General features: G+C 43.4%; 2 protein-coding genes across 2 annotated transcripts in view; both read left to right on the forward strand.

Moving 5' to 3' along the window:
* The window catches only part of xkrx (XK related X-linked), a 14,838-nt gene extending 4,353 nt beyond the window's left edge, over positions 1-10,485 (forward strand). The window contains exons 2-3 of the mRNA XM_038993895.1: positions 8,127-8,386; positions 8,477-10,485. Of these exons, the coding sequence (XP_038849823.1) occupies positions 8,127-8,386; positions 8,477-9,312 (1,096 nt within the window). The 3' untranslated portion in view covers positions 9,313-10,485. The remainder of the gene's footprint in view (positions 1-8,126; positions 8,387-8,476) is intronic.
* Positions 10,486-12,002: 1,517 nt separating this feature from the next.
* On the forward strand, positions 12,003-18,781 carry LOC120048152 (cytochrome b-245 heavy chain-like). The gene is made up of 13 exons (XM_038993896.1): positions 12,003-12,468; positions 13,758-13,853; positions 14,120-14,230; positions 14,477-14,561; positions 15,468-15,613; positions 15,825-16,006; positions 16,450-16,576; positions 16,681-16,773; positions 16,885-17,126; positions 17,363-17,525; positions 17,732-17,878; positions 17,988-18,112; positions 18,448-18,781. The coding sequence occupies exons 1-13, from the start codon at positions 12,424-12,426 to the stop codon at positions 18,572-18,574; spliced, it is 1,689 nt and encodes a 562-aa protein (XP_038849824.1). The 5' UTR covers positions 12,003-12,423; the 3' UTR covers positions 18,575-18,781.
* The last annotated feature ends 84 nt before the right edge of the window (positions 18,782-18,865 follow it).

Raw genomic sequence — 18,865 nt, forward strand, 5'->3', positions numbered from 1 at the left:
GAGTTAGTGATTGCTGTTTAGCAGTCTGATGGCCTTGAGATAGAAGCTGTTTTTCACTCTCTCGGTCCAGCTGTGGTGCACCTGTACTGACCTCGCCTTCAGGATGATAGTGGTGTGAACAGGCAGTGGCTCGGGTGGTTATTGTCCTTGATGATCTTTTTGGCCTTCTTGTGACATCGGGTGCTGTAGGTGTCATGGAGAGCAGGTAGTTTACCCCCGGTGATGCGTTGTGCAGACCGCACCACCCTCTGGAGAGCCTTGCGGTTGAGGGAAGTGCAGTTGCTGTACCAAGCTGTGATACAGCCCGACAGGATTCTCTCGATTGTGCATCTGTAAAAGTTTGTCAGGGTTTTGAGTGACAAGCCAAATTTCTTCAGCCTCCTGAGGTTGAAGAGGCGCTGTTGTGCCTTCTTCACCACACTGTCTGTGTGGGTGGACCATTTCAGTTTGTCTGTGATGTGTACGCTGACACTTTTTTATTTTATTAACTTAACTTAATATAATACATAAATAAAATCAATTTAGTCTCAAATAAATAATGAAACATGTTCAATTTGGTTAAAACCTGTTGAGGACAGAGGGCGCTGTTTTCACTTTGGGGGAAAATCGTGCCCAATTTAAACGGCCTCGTACTCAATTCTTGCTCGTACAATATGCATATTATTACTATTGGATAGAAAACACTCTCTAGTTTCTAAAACCGTTTGAATTATATCTGTGAGTAAAACAGAACTCATTTTGCAGCAAACTTCCTGACAGGAAGTGGAAAATCTGAAATCGATGCTCTGTTCTAGGCCCTGCCTATAAATGTCCTTGATATTTATTAGTATACATGCACTTCATACGTCTTCCACTAGATGTCGACAGGCAGTGAGAGAAGAAATGGAGTGTATAACTTGATCTGGGGTCGAATAAAAGCTCTCAGCATGACGTGTCACCAGTTTCCTGTTTTCTGGAGAGCGCGTGAAGGGACCTGGTTTTGCCTTCTGAAAAGCTGTCGTTATAGACGACTAATATCTCCGGCTTTGATTTTATTTGATACATGTGACAATATCATCGTAAAGTATGTTTTTTCAATATAGTTTTATTAGATTATTGAAATTTATTCGGGACGTTAGGCGTGTTGCGTTGTGTGCCTTTGTTCAGGAAGGAGAGCTTTGCGCTACTTTGCTAGCTTTCCGTGCTAATTGACTGGAGAAGAGGACATTCTAAAACCAAACAACGATTGTTCTGGACAAAGGACCCCTTGTACAACATTCTGATGGAAGATCGTCAAAAGTAGGACCCATTTTATGATGCTATTTCATATATCTGTCGAACATGTGAAATAGTCGTTTGCGCCCAGATTTTGGGTACTCTCTCGCTATAACTAAGCTGAATGTCGTAATTAAGTTATTTTTAGAATTCTAACACGGCGATTGCATTAAGAACTAGTGTATCTATCATTTCCTATACAACATGTATTTTCTAGTAACGTTTATGAATAGTTATTTGGTCAGAATAGTTGAGTGTCATAAAAATATCCGCACATTCTGGGAAAAAGATGCTACGTTAGCACAATGTATAACCACTGATTTCAGCTCTAAATATGCACATTTTCAAAAAAAACATAAGTGTATGTATAACCTGATGTTATAGGACTGTCATCTGATGAAGGTTTATGAAGGTTAGTGAAAATTAATATCTTTTGCTGGTTTATTCGCTATCGCTAACGTGCCTATTGCTATCGCTAACGTGCCTTGATGAATGAATGCGGTAGTGTGGTAGGCTATTGTAGTAAGCTAATATAATGCTATATTGTGTTTTCGCTGTAAAACACTTAAAAAATCGGAAATATTGGCTGGATTCACAAGATGTTTGTCTTTCATTTGCTGTACACCATCGATTTTTCAGAAATGTTTTATGATGAGTATTTAGGTATTTGACGTTGGTGTCTGTAATTACTCTGGCTGCTTCGGTTCTATTTCTGACGGTAGCTGTGATGGTAGCTGCAATGTAAAACTGATTTATACCTCAAATATGCACATTTTTCGAACAAAACATAGATTTATTGTATAACATGTTATAAGACTGTCATCTGATGAAGTTGTTTCTTGGTTAGTTTGGTTGGTTCTTGGTTAGTTAGGTTGGCTTTGTGCATGCTACCTGTGCTGTGAAAAATGTCTGTCCTTTTTTGTATTTGTTGGTGAGCTAACATAAATATATGTGGTGTTTTCGCTGTAAAACATTTAAAAAATCGGACATGTTGACTGGATTCACAAGATGAGTATCTTTCATTTGCTGTATTGGACTTGTTAATGTGTGAAAGTTAAATATTTCTAAAAAATATCTTTTGAATTTCGCGCTCTGCCTTTTCAGTGGAATGTGGGAGGAGTTCCGCTAGCGGAACCCCGGTGCCAGACAGGTTAAAATAATGCAAAAACACAGCATTGGAGAAGAAAGTAAAAGTGCAATATGTGCCATGTAAAAAAGCTAACGTTTAAGTCCCTTGCTCAGAACATGAGAACATATGAAAGCTGGTGGTTCCTTTTAACACGAGTCTTCAATATTCCCAGGTAATAAGTTTTAAGTTGTAGTTATTATAGGAATTATAAGACTATTTCTCTCTATACCGTTTGTATTTCATATACCATTGACTATTGGATGTTCTTATAGGCACTTTAGTATTGCCAACCTAATCTCGGGAGTTGATAGGCTTCAAGTCATAAACAGCGCTGTGCATCCCAGCATTGCTTAGAGCTGCTGTTTGAATGAATGCTTACGAGCCTGTTGTGGCTTACCACCGCTCAGTCAGTGCTATATCAAATCATATACTTAATTATAATATAATAAACCGACAGAGATATGATCCTTTGGTCATTAATATGGTCAAATCCAGAAACTATAATTTCGAAAACAAAAAATGTATTCTTTCAGTGAAATACAGAACCGTTCCGTATATTATCGAACGTGTGGAAACCTTAAATCTAAATATTGCTGTTACATTGCACAACCTTCAATGTTATGTCATAATTATGTAAAATTCTGGGAAATTAATTACGGTCTTTGTTAGGAAGAAATGGTCTTCACACAGTTCGCAATGAGCCAGGCAGCCAAAACTGCTGCATATACCCTAACTCTGCTTGCACTGAACGTAAGAGAAGTGACACAATTGTCCTAGTTAATATTGCCTGCTAGTATGAATTTCTTTGAACTACATATGCAGGTTTAAAAATATATACTTGTGTATTGATTTTAAGAAAGGCATTGATGTTCATGGTTAGGTACATTATTGCAACAATTGCCCAAATACAAGTGTGCCAAACTTGTAGCGTCATACCCAAAAAGACTCGGATGTAATCACTGCCAAAGGTGCTTCAACAAAGTACTGAGTAAAGGGTATGAATACTTATGTAAATGTGACATTTCAGTTTTTCTTTTTAATACTTTTGCAAAATTGTCTAACCCTGTTTTTGCTTTGTCATGGGGTATTGTGTGTAGATTGAGGGGGGGGGACTATTTAATCCATTTCACTACAGACACCCTGGTTTGAATCCACGCTGTATCACAACCGGCCGTGATTGGGAGTCCCATAGGGCGGCGCACAATTGGCCCAGCGTCGTCTGGGTTTGGTCGGTATAGGCTGTTATTGTAAATAAGAATTTGTTCTTAACTGACTTGCATAGTAAAATAAAAAAAATACAATAAAATACCCATGAGGACTCAAGGCTGTAATCGCTGCCAAAGGTGCTTCAACAAAGTACTGAGTAAAGGGTCTGAATACTTATGTAAATGTGGTATTTAATTTTAAAAAATATTAATTTGCAAAAAAAAACTTGTTTTTGCTTTGTCATTATGGGGTATTGTGTGTAGATTTATGAGGGGGGAAAACTATTCAATCAATATCATAATAGGGCTGTAAAGTAACAAAATGTGGAAAACGTCAAGGGGTCTGAATACTTTCCGAAGGCACTGTGTATGTTCAATTCAAAGGGCAGGTTTGGCGTGATCTCTGACTGTACTAGCTCCACCTTTTATGACAAATCAAGTGACTGACTAGCAGGCATTTTCCAAGCCCACACAAGGCATGACATTGGCACACTGTTTACAGCCTGCTCCCCCACTCCCTCACTGTAGCAGTGCTGATCAGTGAGAATCAGACCTTTGGATTTGTTTCTTTTCAGAAGAAATAGAACAAGGTTCGGTTTCAGGGTTTTTCTGATACAGCTACACAGTTCTATAATTATACTCTGGAGGGTGGCTTGTTTGGGGATGTGGTTCCCTCCGTAGAGGAAGCTACATATCATTCCCGACCTGACATTTTCCTGCCTTAAACCATATTTTGTTTCTAAGTGAACGGTTAACTGTGTCAAAAACAGATGCACTAGATAAACAGCTGTGCGTTAGTTCCAGTTACTTCCACAGACCACATCTCCGCTCTGGGCTGATCTGTTGTGCACTTCCTGCGGAGCATGGTGGATGATGTCGTCATCATCATCAGATCATCTGCTGTGTGGGCGCAATTCAATATTGCATGTTGCCTAGCAACTCCGCCCAAGGGTTTGAATGTTGTTGACTGCACGGCTTGCTTTACCAAGTAACAGGCAAGGACTCTAGCTCACAGGGTTGTATCCGTCTTGTAACTCACATGCTCACATGTCAATGAATGAACACACAGTAAAGTTTCACAAGCAATGTAGCTTTTCTAAGATAATACTGTATGTTGACAAGATGTCACATGGCCAACTGGGAATCTCTGTATAGTGTCAGGTTGGTTCCCTGCTTGAGTGACCCTTGTCACAGCTTGTCTAAGAGAATATAATTATCCTCTGAGGCAGAGGAGGCTACATACTTAGTCACTACTGTCCCTGTCCCATCATGCAACTCTGAAAGTGTTTACACACAGTGAAGAACGGTTGGTGTCTTGATGTCCTGTATTCTGAAATGCTAACTTAGTGCAAACACTCAAAGAAATTGAATTTGTCCGAAGGTCAAAATTGATCTTCTTTTTTTTGGCACCATTGTCTCTTGTGGGTGTTATGTCAAAGCACTGTTAAGCATAACAGGGTGAGAAATCTCTACTGGACCTTAAGGAGCATGTTGAAAGTATTTCCTGATGATGAAACTGCCCTTGTGACATTTTCAATGTATACAAAAGCCGCAGTTGCTTGAACTGCAGCCCATGCCTTAAAGCAGGGTTTCTCAAATCCTGCCCACAACTGGCAGCACCCAAGTGATCATAAATTCGGAGCACAGGTGCACCTGACCCGTTCGTAATGCCCATGGTCAATTTGGTTTGACATTTGATATCCCTATGGGGCTAGTTGGGGACCATCATTAAATAACATGGGACAATATATGAAAATGTCAATAGCTCCAAATTTCAGTGACAAACCTCAAACCAACTATAAATTGTAGAAATTCATATACAAATATTGAAAGTATTAAAATACACTATTTACAAAAGTATGTTGACACCCCTTCAAATGAGTGAATTTGGCTATTTCAGTGACACCCGTTGCTGACAGGTGTATAAAATTGAGCACACAGCTATGCAATCTCCATAGACAAACCTTGACAGTAGAATGGACTTACTGAAGAGCTCTGACTTTCAACGTGGTACTGTCATAGAATGCCACCTTTCCAACAAGTCAGTTTGTTTCTGCACTGCTAGAGCTGCCCTTGTAACTGTAAGTGCTGCTATTGTTAAGTGGAAACGTCTAGGAGCAACAACGGCTCAGCCGCAAAGTGGTAGGCCACCATCTCACAGAACGGGACCGCCGAGTGCTGAAGCGCGTTGCGTGTAAAAATAGTCTGTCCTCGGTTGCAACACTCATTACCGAGTTCCAAACTGCCTCTGGAACCATGCACAATGCCGAGTGTCGGCTGGAGTGGTGTGAAGCTCGCCACCATTGTACTCTGGAGCAGTGGAAACGCGTTCTCTGGAGTGATGAATCACGCTTCACCATCTGGCTGTCCAATGGACGAATCTGGGTTTGGAGGACGCCAGGAGAACGCTACCTGCCTGAATGCATAGTGCCAACTGTAAAGTTTGGTGGAGAAGCAATAATGGTCTGGGGCTGTTTTTCATGGTTTGGTCTAGGCCCCTTAGTTCCAGTGAAGGGAAATCTTAACGCTACAGTATACAATGACATTCTAGACGATTCTGTTCTTCCAACTTTGTGGCAACAGTTTGGGGAAGGCCCTTTCCTGTTTCAGCATGACAATGCCCCCGTCCACAAAGGGAGGTCCATACAGAAATGGTTTGTCAAGATCGGTGTGGAAGAACTTGACTGGCCTGCACAGAGCCCTGACCTCAACTCCATAAAACACCTTTGGGATGAATTGGAACGCCGACTGCGAGCCAGACCTAATCGCCCAACATCAGTGCCAGACCTCACTAATGCTCTTGTGGCTGAATGGAAGCAAGTCCCCGCAGCAATGTTCCAACATCTAGTGGAAAGCCTTCTCAGAAGAGTGGAGACTGTTATAGCAGCAAAGGGGGGACCAACTCTGTATTAATGGCCATGATTTTGGCATGAGATGTTTGAGCACATGTCCACGTACTTTTGGACGTGTACTGTATGTGCTTCATGAAAATATTGTCCCATTTACATTGTGTAACGTATTGAAATGGGCTATACAATGTCAAACCACACCAGCCAGCTGAAGCTAGCACTATCTAGCCTAGGCGACTTCAAGACACACAACTTGAAAACAGTGTAACCGGGTCATCTAGAAGGGTGAGTGACTAACTGTGAACTGTTTTGACAGAGTGAATGTACAAACGCTTGCCACTTGCGAACACACACACGAGACACCCACATTACCCCCCCCCACAGACAACTAATTTGGCTTCAGTCATGGCCACTGCATTTCTTAATAACCAAGCTGAAAAACAAGACCAAACCAGGAAGTTCAGTCCCCCCTTTTTTAAGGTATTTCCTTATTGCATGTGTGTTTTACTTTGCTCTTTTTACAAGAACTTGTACTATAAGCTGAGAGCAAAGTGATTTTTATGGCCTGGGAGTGATTACCTGGCAGTAGGCACTTTGCTTCAGCCAATGGTACCATTAGATGCTGCTGTGGACATCGGGCATATTGATTCTGCCAGCCAACCTTTTTCTCAGCCATGCTTTTTCCTGTAAGTGAAATGCATTTAGTCTCTTAGTCGTTTTTTCAGTGCTGGCTGGCTGGCTAGCTAGACTGACTCAGCACTCATTCTCAGCTGCATTAGGATGCCAAATTTCCCTGGAAGTAAATCAGTCTTGTGCATGCTACTGCTCTCCGTCTGTAGACCTTAGTTTCATGATTGTGCAATCAGACACCCTCGATTCTTATGCATATTCTTATGCATAGGCTACCAGTATAGTAGTACCACTAGAGCGATGAGGCAGCTTGTGGATGGCACAGAGCGCCTTCCTTACCCCTCCTTTAAATGTCTCTCAGTTCAGCGAGAGTTGAAGTCAAAGACGAGGGGCTGCATGTTTTGGTTATGCGCCGCAAGGTCACAGCCAACGTGATTCAACCAGCACCACAACAGCTGAAAAAACACAGCGGCTGAAAATGGCTGTCGGACTGTATGCCAGAGGGCTCTCGTAGCAGCACACAGCTGAGCTGCCAGGAAGTGAATCCTAGTAGTAGCTAGCCTGTCTGTGTGTTCTCTCCCCTAAAGCCCATGTCCAAATTAGGAGCTGTGTTGGTCTGAAAGACAACATTCCAGCAACGTGCTGTGATTTACTAGTTGAGTGTGGATACATTGGATGCTATTAAGTGCCTTGTGTACAGCTAACCCTTGCACTGGTACTATTCAACATAAACAGACGTAAAGGAGAGCTACACCTCATGTTTCACAGTGAACAGTGAAAGCATTTACCTCTGGGAAGGGAACAAACACACCATTCTTAGATTTCAGTGCTTTGTCAGTCATGCAAAGGCTGTCACATAGACTGCCCTCTGGTGGAGTCATATATAAATGTCACATTTCAGTCTCAAATTTAAATGTGAAGCAAAATATGATATTTATTGAATGATAATACAAACCCTTGACTGAAAATAAACAAGACAATGTTTTTTTGTTAGCCTGTATTGCCCTTTGGTGGTTATGTGGAATTGCTCAATTTTCAATGGCCCTCTTCTCTCCTCAGGTGTTTCGAGGCTCTGATGGTTTATTTTAAGGCAGGTAAAGAGGAGGAGCCGTACGTGACCATCTCCAGGAAGATCAAGCTGAAGAAAGACCAGGGCACGCCCATGGAGTGGGAGATTGGCCACTCAGAGCGCAAGCTGGCCACCCACCGGAACGCCTTCAAACGCACCGCCGTTATCCAGGCCTTCCTGGGCTCCACCCCCCAGCTCACCCTGCAGCTGTACGCCACCATCCAGGAGAAGTACTTACTCCCCACCAGAAGTAAGAGTTCTCTTGATGGCATTAATGGTGAATGCTGTATGTCTTGTTTTGGAGGGTCTAACAAGTGCTTTGTCTCTGTGTTCATCCCAGTGACTCTGATGATTATCTGCCTCATCTCCGTCACCTACGGGGCCCTGGTGTGCAGCGTGCTGGCCATCAACATCCGTTACGACGACTACAAGGTGCGGCTGCGCCCGGCCGCCTACCTCTGCATGATCCTGTGGCGGGTCCTGGAGATCGCCACGCGCGTCACCTCCCTGGTACTGTTCAGCACGGCGCTCACCTACTGGGTGATCCCCGTTGGCCTAGGCAACCTTCTCTTCTTCTTCCTGCTGCCCTGGGTCGAATTCTGGGCGCGACGCGCCTCGCTGCCCGACAACGTAGAGAAGAACTTCAGCAAGCTGGGCACCACAGTGGTGCTGTCGCTGGTTACCTTCCTGTACGCCTGCATCAACATCTTCTGCTGGTCGGCCGTGCAGCTGGACCTGGGCCACCGCGACCTCATCGAGAAGAAGCAGCGCTGGGGCCGCCTGGCCGCCTACTACGGCGGACGCTTCCTCGAGAACGGCGCGCTCATCACCCTCTGGTACTTCCACAAGTCGGACTTCTACGAGTACGTGTGTGCCCCGTTGCTGGTGGCTCAGCTGCTCATCTGCTACAGCCTGGCCGTGCTCTTCATGCTACTCTTCTACCAGTTCTGCCACCCGTGTCGGCGCCTCTTCAGGCACAACGTGCACGACTGCCTGGCCTGCGTCTGCTGCTGTATCTGCTGCCACAGGGGTGGGGGGAGAGAGGGGCAGGCGCAACCCAATTCCTATTCCACCACCGCCACCATGGTGCTGGTGCCATTGGAGCCGCCCGACCTAACCAGCCAGCTGGTGGAGCGGGAGACAGCCATTATTGAAGACATAATGGAGGCGGCTTGAGAAGGCCCCATGTGATGATTTGATGATATGGGGTCATTGCGTGGTGCAGCTACTGAACTAATGGCTATGTACACTCAGGACTGTTATACTGTGAGTGGTGCAGATGAGACGGACAGAGCTGCTTGTTCTGCACTGCGGTGCACAGAGGACAAGTTGGTCCCAAGTGGTTAGCTAAGCGCATTTGAAATTGGTACCATGATTTTATCGATTCTCCTCATTTTAGAATAACACGTGCATGCAGAGCTTTGGACTCAAAAAGATCAGCTGTGATATAGACAATGTTGCATCACTGTTGTTGAATGGGCATACTGTACAGGTAGAGAGGCAGTGGGTCGCGGGCCGCGGGCCGCGGGAGACCAAAGAATGTACTCTGATAAGATATGCCGCCGTGATGCACAAAGGCATACTTGAGAAAAGCAGCACGGGGGTCAGATACAGTGGGGCCAGGTGTGTGGAAACATGCGGCCTCGGGCCAACTTGCCCTTTACACTGGGACTTCCCCTGCTTACCTTCAAAGGGGTTTACTTAATGAATAAACCCAACATGTTGCATTAGGTCTCTTTTATCCACACGTCAAAGCCCATATGTAACATGAAGGAAATGAAAGGTCAGTTGAAATCCGAGCTACCCTCCTCAAACCCCACTCCACCCACTGTGTATTTAATGAATGGTTTGTATTATTAGTACCTGGCCTTTTTTTAAATTTGCTTTTTGCGTACCGTGTTTAAAAGTCAAGCTCAGTGAGTCATGCCGTGTTCACGTGCTAGTCGGGAACTAGGAAACTCAAATGTCCAACTTGCTAAGTGGTTGAACGCGGCACGACTTACAAGTTGGACATTTCAGAGTTTTGTGGTTCCAACTAGCACGTGAACGTGGCAATAGACATTGATCATTTTAAAGAACAAATGGGTTAAAGAGACAATGGAGATTTTATGTAATCACACACATTGTAATTGAGATGCAATTTTACGTTCTGTTTACGTTCAATGGAAGCCAGGTAACTGTTTACGTTCAATGATGCCTTACCGGTAGTCTGAGTACCAGTCTCTTTACCTAATGTTCCATTCCTTGCCACTCCTTGTCATTGCCAATTGGGATTAGCTAAAGAGACTGGTACCCAGGCTACCTAAATAGTACCTTATGTCTGAAATATTAAAGTCCATTATTAGTCTGCTTTTTAAGTGAATGGTCTGTTCAATAGCATGTTAAGTGCCTTAACTACTGCATTATTACTTGAATAAAAAAGTTATTGAATACTAAATGCTGTAATATAAAGAAAACATATTATAATTTTACCAGTAGTAGCCTGTATGGACTTTCCAAAAACCATATACAGTGCATTCTGAAAGTATTCAGACCACTCGACTTTTTCCACATTGTTACATTACAGCCTTATTCTATAATTGATTAATTTGTTTTTTTCCCCCCTCAATCTGCACACAATACCCCATAATGACAAAGCAGAAACAGGTTTTTAGAAAACAGTGTACTTAGGGTCGTTGTCCTGTTGAAAGGTTAATCTTGACCCCAGTGTGAGGTCCTGAGTGCTCTGCAGCAGGTTTTCATCAAGGATCTCCCTGTACTTGTGCTTCTACACCTGCATTGCTTGCTGTTTGGGGTTTTAGGCTGGGTTTCTGTACAGCACTTCGAGATATTAGCTGATGTACGAAGGGCTATATAAAATAAACTTGATTTGATACTTTGCTCCGTTCATCTATGCCTCGATCCTGACTAGTCTCCCAGTCCCTGCCGTGGAAAAACATCCCCACATCATTATGCTGCTTCCACCACCATGTTTCACCGTAGGGTTGGTGCCAGGTTTCCTCCAGATGTGACGCTTGGCATTCAGGCCAAAGAGTTCAATCTTGGTTTCATTAGACCAGAGAATCTTGTTTCTCATGAGAGTCCTTTAGGGGCCTTTTGGTGAACTCCAAGCGGGCTATCGTGCATTTTATTGAGGAGTGGCTTCCGTCTGGCCACTATACCATAAAGGCCTGATTGGTGGATTGCTGCAAAGATAGTTGTCCTGTTAGGTTCTCCCATCTCCAGAGAGGAACTCTGGAGCTCTGTCAGTGTGATCATCGGGTTCTTTGTCACCTCCCTGACCAAGACCCTTCTCCCCCGATTGCTCAGTTTGGCCGGGTGGCCAGCTCTAGGAAGAGTCTTGGTGGTTCCAAACATCTTCCATTTAAGAATGATGGAGGCCACTGTGTTCTTGGGGACCTTCGATGCTGCAGAAATGTTTTGGTACCCTTCCCCAGATCTGTGCCTCGACACAATCCTGTCTCGGAGCTCTATGGACAATTCCTTCGACCTCATGTTTTGGTTTTTGCTCTGACTTGCACTGTCAACTGTGAGACCTCATATAGACAGGTGTGTGTGTGCCTTTCCAAATCATGTCCAATCAATTGAATTTACCACAGGTAGAATCCTATCAAATTGTAAAAACATCTCAAGGACGATCAATGGAAACAGGATGCATCTGAGCTCAATTTCGAATATCATAGCAAAGGGTATGAATACTTATGTAAATAAGGTATTTCTGTTTTTTTAATACATTTGCAAAAAAATATATAAAAATCTGTTTTCGCTTTGTCATTATGGGGTATTGTGTGTAAATTGATGAGGGGGGGGGGGGGGGAAATACTTGAATCCATTTTCGAATAACACTAAAGTAACAATGTGGAAAAAGTCAAGGTGTCTGAATACTTTCCGAATGCACTCTAGATCCATAGGAAAGTAACCTGAGATGTTCTATAGGTGCAGGCATGGATAGACATAATCGGGTGGCGGTATACCCGAATATGGCTCAAAATTGTCTAAAGAAAAAGGCCTCTCCTCAATTCCTCTGCGTGGAGCCCAAGAGCCAACCATAGCCGGTCAAAAAAAGGTCTTCCTCATTCCAAAGGCGTGGGAAAGGGGATTCTGACACACTCAACAAATACAAATGATTACCTCCTCCCTGAGGAAATGCAATTTTATGGACTGTATTTCCTTGGCATAACTTTGACTACTGACCTTAACTGGGTGGAGTTTGAATAGGTGCACTGTATAAAAACGACAGGTAACGGCTTAAAGACCAGTAGTGGTGGATGGCGAAAGTCATTCAAAATGGGCAACTGGATCATTAACCATGGACTGACATACTTCATACTGGTAAGAATATGATGTATTACCTTAATCATATTGGATAATGTAGGCTATAGTCAATGTATCATTTAAAGCGCATTTGAGTGATGCCCCAGATGCGTAATATCTCTCCAAATGCGCAAAATAGGATAACTTGGTTAGCTTTACTGAAACCCCAAAAGGTCGTGTCTACACTTGACACTTACATGCGACTTCTGCTACCAGAATATGAAGATTGCATTGAAAATACGGGTCTATTCGCTTCGTGGTCTGATATTGTACCGATCTGGCAGGATGCATTGTGTGCAGATTTCTCCTTAGTCTGAACGCAATCAGGCTACCGAAAGGGCATACATTGGGCGAGCTCATCACCTATCCTCTCGCAAGTCTCCAGAAAACTTGTGTTTTGGACCGAGGCAGCTTTTTATTATAAATTTGGAGGAAAAACGTTCCTAGCGTGTGGAGGCACGTATCTACTGGCCTCATACACGCTAGCTAATATGTTTGGTTTGGCTAGAGTTACGCTAACCCGTTTGAAATCGCTATAGCGTTGCTTGCTGGCTAGCTACAGAGGTAGCTACTGCCACCAGTTGTTGTTGTGTTGTCGTATTTAGCCTATTCCACTGTTCGTAGAACGCATACTGTCATTTGAAAATAGCGCGGGAATCCGGACACACTGTGGACAGGGTAGACGTAATTTAAAATGTAGTGTCCGTGCATGACTCGTTCGGGAATTCCATGATCACCCTTACAAAAAAAGATTACAGTTTTTAAACTGCAGTCGACTGTGGTATTTTGGACGCAGTAATTGCAGCGGTCTAAAGGCACTGCATCTCAGTGCAAGAGGCGTCACTGTAGTCCCTGATTCGAATCCAGGCTGCATCACATCCGGCCGTGATTGGGAGTCACATAGGGCGGCGCACAATTAGCCCAGAGTCGTCCGGGGTAGGCCGTCATTGTAAATAAGAATTTGATCTTAACTGACTTCCCTAGTTAAATAAAGGTAAAATAAATACATTGCAGAATAACTGAAATGTAACTGCAGTTACTCTGCAAAATTACTGTATTAAAAAAAAGTGTTATTTTGGACGCAGTATTTGGAACATACTACAGTTAGACTGCACTTTAACTGCAATCTTTTTTTGTAAAGGCAGAACTATGATCAGAATACTAAAGCTGCATGAACTGTCAAGTCTAGACAACGGCAAGATATTTTATTTTGAGAGGAATGCATGTTATTTTAAGAGTAATAAATAGAAGACTACAATATTCCCAATCCTGCTGTTTTGGTCATCTTTTCCTGGCTGGATTTACAGGTGGTCTGGATGGCCATCAACATATTCATCTTCGTCTGGTTCTACTTCTTGTACGACTTGGGGGATCAGTTTTTCTACACGCGACACCTTTTAGGGGTGAGTCTTACCATATTATTTAGGCCTTGGGTAGTATAAACATAGTATACTGTAAATGCTCAATTAATAATGCATTCATATGATTTAAATAGGACAAGTATGAAGTATCGGACTTTGTCTGTTGAATTTGTTTCTATTTAGTTACAAAGTTTTAACTGAGTTTTACCCATAGTTTACACCATTCCTTATGATAGGACAGATGTCACAGAGGGTATGTATAGGATAACACACTGCAGAGGTTGACATGGGTGTCTTTGGGCTTTCAGTCTGCATTGGCCTGGGCCAGAGCCCCTGCAGCCGTGCTCAACTTCAACTGCCTGCTGATTCTGCTGCCTGTGTGTCGGAACCTGCTGTCTCTTGTCCGCGGCTCCTTCGTGGTAAAACTAATCCTAAGGGTTTAGCCAAGGGGTCTTGCAATTATTGCCTAATTTGTCATCACAGCATCTTGTAGCAAACATTCCTCTGTACATTACTGTATACTTATATTGTCTGATGATAACTATAACGGAACGGACTTGTATGGTTGAAGTGCTTTGCCAATATATTAAAGGTTCATGGCTTTTAATTGACTTTCATTGTCGTCTTCCTAATTTGTCTTGAACTTCCTTGTGTGGCTGTTTCAGTGCTGTGGGCGAACTATGAGGAAACAGCTGGACAAAAATATCAGTTTCCACAAGCTGGTGGCCTACATGATTGGCCTGATGACAGGTATGCGACGCTTGCTTCCTGGTCAGATAACCAGCTGAAAACCCTAACCTGAAGCCTTTACTTTCTCATGCACGGATAAGTAATCTACTCGTAAACAAAGTTTGATTTTAGGTGACAATGGTGATGAAACGTTTAAGATTTATTTGAAATTGTTACCAGTATTATTTGGTCAACACAAAATATGACACTTTCTTATTGTGGTGAAGGCACAATAAGGTCAAGGGGTGAAAAAGACCAGGAGACTGAAGCTGGAAATGGACTTACTAGGGTTGTTGGAGGGGGAGATCCTGACCTCAGAGAGACTAAAGGCCTTACAAAGTATTTCTCAAGAAGAACAGAGTAAACAGATCTGTCACATTCGATAGAACATTTGAACATTCATCCAGTATCTTTTGATATCGCCTGATGGACTATTCACGCTATATTGAAGATGTCATTGAAAACCTCAGCTTCTGTTTAAATACCAGTACATGGTTCAACGTAGATCGAAATGGAGAACAACATTCAGACATGGCTTCTTTTATGTTATTATCCCTGTGCCATTATCCCTGTGCCATACCAGTACATGGTTCAAAGTAGATTAAACCATTTCAACATAGATTGTGCCATTATCTTTGTGCCAATTTCTACACTTTTCTATTCTTAAATAATAGTTTTTCTATAGAATGGAGTAGTGGTATCCAATCAAGGCAGTGACTCAGATCCAAAGTTCAACTAATTTACCTGCGCTGCCCTGAATGGATGTCAAATTTGGGGGTGGTTTATTCAGATCCCCATTAGATTTTGCAAAAGCAGCATCTATTCTTCCTGGGTTGGAATGATCCTGTTGAACGCATAGGAATCTCGATTCTATTCCCAATGATAAATTAAAAGTTAAACTGTCTATTTCCTCTTGTTTTGTGGCAGCGGTTCACATCATTGCCCATTTGCTGAACGTGGAGCGGTACTACAACAGCTGGCATGGAGAGAATGATACCCTCAGCATGGCCCTGTCCAGACTTAACGACTCGGGCAACACCACCTACCTGAACCCAATCCGCTCTACAACCACTGTACGGCTTGCAAGCCATTGGAGTTTTAATCACTTGTTTAGTATTGTATTATAATTCTTTGTATGTTATTGTAATTAGGGCACCAAGTTTTTCCTAGTCAGGTCTGGTATACCAAACAAACTCCTGGCACAAGTCCTTGTAGAAGTGTTATATAGGCCTAGAGGTCATGTGAATGACTTGGGTGCATTCTGATTGGCTCCTTCTGCCTCAGACTCCGAACCTCCTGGTGTTCACCACCATCGCTGGGATCACGGGCGTAATCATCACGCTGGCATTCATCCTTATGATCACCTCGTCCATGGAGGTCATCAGGCGCAGCTACTTCGAGGTCTTCTGGTTCACACACCACCTCTTCATTGTCTTCTTTGCTGGGCTGGTCATCCATGGAGCCGGGTAAGGCGCTCTCAGTCCCAGCTCCCAGTAATTTTAAAGCTACAATATCTGACCAAATTCACATAGAAATGGCAGTTAGAAATCTCATTCTCATTGAAAGCAAAGCTAAGAAGCAGTAGATCTGTTCTAGATGTACTATTTCTATGTTTCCTGTTTTTAAGTTTCGTTTTTGCGTCTTTTACTTTCAGTTTAGTACACCAGCTTCAAACAGCTGACAATACAATATTTTTTGTTATGGAAAAGGTATTTCAGAGGTTTAGATGGTGCAATGATTCTCTACACTATACTTGCTTGTTTTGTCACGTAAACAGAAATTATGCAAACTACTGTATTAGAATTTTTGCAACCAGGAAATGGTGGAGCGATTTCTGCATAGTGCACCTTTTAAGAGTAAAGGTTTGTTTTGGATTAGAAGTCAATGGTTTTGTCCTTTGTCCCTACAGACGCATAGTTCGAAGTCAAACAAACGCCAATCCACCATATAATATCACCTTCTGTAAAGATCATATAGAAGACTGGGGGAAGAAAACAATGTGTCCCGTCCCTCAGTTTGCAGGGGGGTTCCCACAGGTAAGAGGTTCCTCAATGACACGTAATAATATCACCTACAATCAAAAATAACTCAAGAGAATCGTCTTAGATACAGTATGTCCTGTGTTCCCATGTCCTTATAGACCTGGATGTGGGTGATCGGTCCCATGGTCCTCTATGTGTGTGAGCGCTTGCTGCGCTTCATCCGCTACATTCAGGCTGTCAAATACAGAAAGGTAAGTGTGCACTGCAGTAACTACTAACTATTCTGTGTAATTGACAATAATTGTATTTTCCTTTCCATGACCAGATAATCAATATCCGTTTCTTTAACGCTCCTCTCTTAGATAGTGATTCGGCCATCCAAAGTACTGGAACTGCAGCTGGTGAAGAATGGTTTCAAAATGGACGTGGGCCAGTACGTCTTCCTCAACTGCCCAGCCATCTCCCAACTGGAGTGGCACCCCTTCACAATGACCTCTGCCCCCGAGGAGGATTTCTTCAGCGTGCACATTCGCTCTGTAGGTGACTGGACCCAGAAACTCATCAGCATCGTGGAGCAGCTCCCTGAGGGGGCTCAGGGACCGAAGTAAGTTATCTTTATAGAAAAGCAGACAATGGCTTATAATGTAGCAGCAAGCTCCTCATCTTTGTTGATGGGGAGGATAAGGGGCATCAATGCATGATTTCTGTGAAAGGTCCAAGTTACATGCACAGATTAAGTTGGAAACCATTCCTGAATGCATAGGAATTAGGTTTAGCTGGTCAAATCTTTCTGCCCTCCTATCCTGTTTGCGATGGCTTGACCTTTGACCTGTTCCTCAGAATGGGTGTGGATGGACCGTTTGGTACAGCCAGTGAGGATGTGTTTGACTACGAAGTCGCCATGCTGGTTGGCGCTGGAATCGGAGTCACCCCCTTCGCCTCCATCCTCAAGTCCATCTGGTACAAATTCAAGGACTCCAACCCCGAGCTACGCACCAGAAAGGTAGGGAACATATTGATACTCTCTGGCTTTCCATTGAAGCTACTAACCAAACAGCTTTAGTCCTGCATACCAGTCTAATTCCATGATGCACCTGAATGTCTCTGTGAACATTAGTATTTTTCATGGACTTTTGACAGCATAGCATGTTATAGCTTCGGTATTGAATTGTTTGAAATCACATCCTCATATTTACTTCCTGGTTGCAGATCTACTTCTATTGGCTGTGCAGGGAGACGCATGCATTCGAGTGGTTTGCAGATCTGCTGCAGGTGCTGGAGAGGGAGATGGAGGAGAGAGGCATGGGAGACTTCCTCACCTACAAACTCTTCCTCACTGGATGGGATCAGAGCCATGTACGTAAGGCAGCATACATACACCCACCAACAATCTGTATTACCATATTCCACTGTGAGACATGCAGTAGTTGTGGTAGCGTCTGTTCACTATCTTTCTTCCCCATAGGCAACTCATGTGATGGTTCATGCGGATGCGGACACAGATGTGGTCACTGGTCTGAAGCAGAAAACCAACTACGGCAGGCCCAACTGGGATAATGAGTTTGAACAAGTGTGCAAAGAGAATCCGACGTACGTTTGTTTACAACACGTCTTGACATGACAATATTCCCTTTATAAATCAGTTCTGGACAGTAGTTAAAGCTGCAATATGTAACTTTTTGGGGCGACTCTACCAAATTCACAAGTCTAAGAAGCTGTACATCTGTTCTATGGGCGCAATTTCTATGCTTCCCGTTCTTATGTGCACAAAATGAGAGAAATAAGCTTTTTTGAATTTTAGCGACCAAGAAATGGCAGAGCGATTTCTGCATTGTGCATCTTTAAAAACAGGGGTATTACATATAGCTTGGACTGTACCCTTCATTGACTAAACTACTATATATGTCTCTTATCAATGTCTACAGGTCAGTGGTGGGCACGTTTTTGTGTGGCCCTGTGGTCTTAGCTACCGTCTTGTCAAAGAAATGTGTCAAATACACGGACGTCGATCCCCGAAAGACCAAATTCTACTTCAACAAGGAGAACTTCTGAGCAAAACAATGTCTAATCTGCCCGTCTTCCAAAATGTTTGCAAAGATATGTTTTTAAAACCATTAATCAGCTTCCCAAGTGGTGCAGCGGTACTGCCGGCCAGGATTTCCTTGTTCCATTGCGCTCTAGCGACTCCTTGTGGCGGGCCGGGCGCCTGCAAGCTGACTTCGGTCGCCAGCTGGACGGTGTTTCCTCCTACACATTGGTGCGGCTGACTTCCGGGTTAAGTGAGCAGTGCGGCTTGGCAGGGTCATGTTTCGGGGGATGCATGGCTTTCGACTTCGCCTCTCC

Source organism: Salvelinus namaycush, chromosome 5 (genome assembly GCF_016432855.1).
Source record: "Salvelinus namaycush isolate Seneca chromosome 5, SaNama_1.0, whole genome shotgun sequence".
Lineage (NCBI taxonomy): Eukaryota > Metazoa > Chordata > Actinopteri > Salmoniformes > Salmonidae > Salvelinus > Salvelinus namaycush.

What these genes read in the sequence shown, in the direction of transcription:
- LOC120048152 (XM_038993896.1), top strand. Translation starts at nt 12,424, where the DNA reads ATGGGCAACTGGATCATTAACCATGGACTGACATACTTCATACTG. An exon ending in TTGCAGGGGGGTTCCCACAG is followed by an intron (nt 16,577 to 16,680) that starts GTAAGAGGTTCC and finishes ATGTCCTTATAG; the next exon opens with ACCTGGATGTGGGTGATCGG. An exon ending in AGGCTGTCAAATACAGAAAG is followed by an intron (nt 16,774 to 16,884) that starts GTAAGTGTGCAC and finishes CTCCTCTCTTAG; the next exon opens with ATAGTGATTCGGCCATCCAA.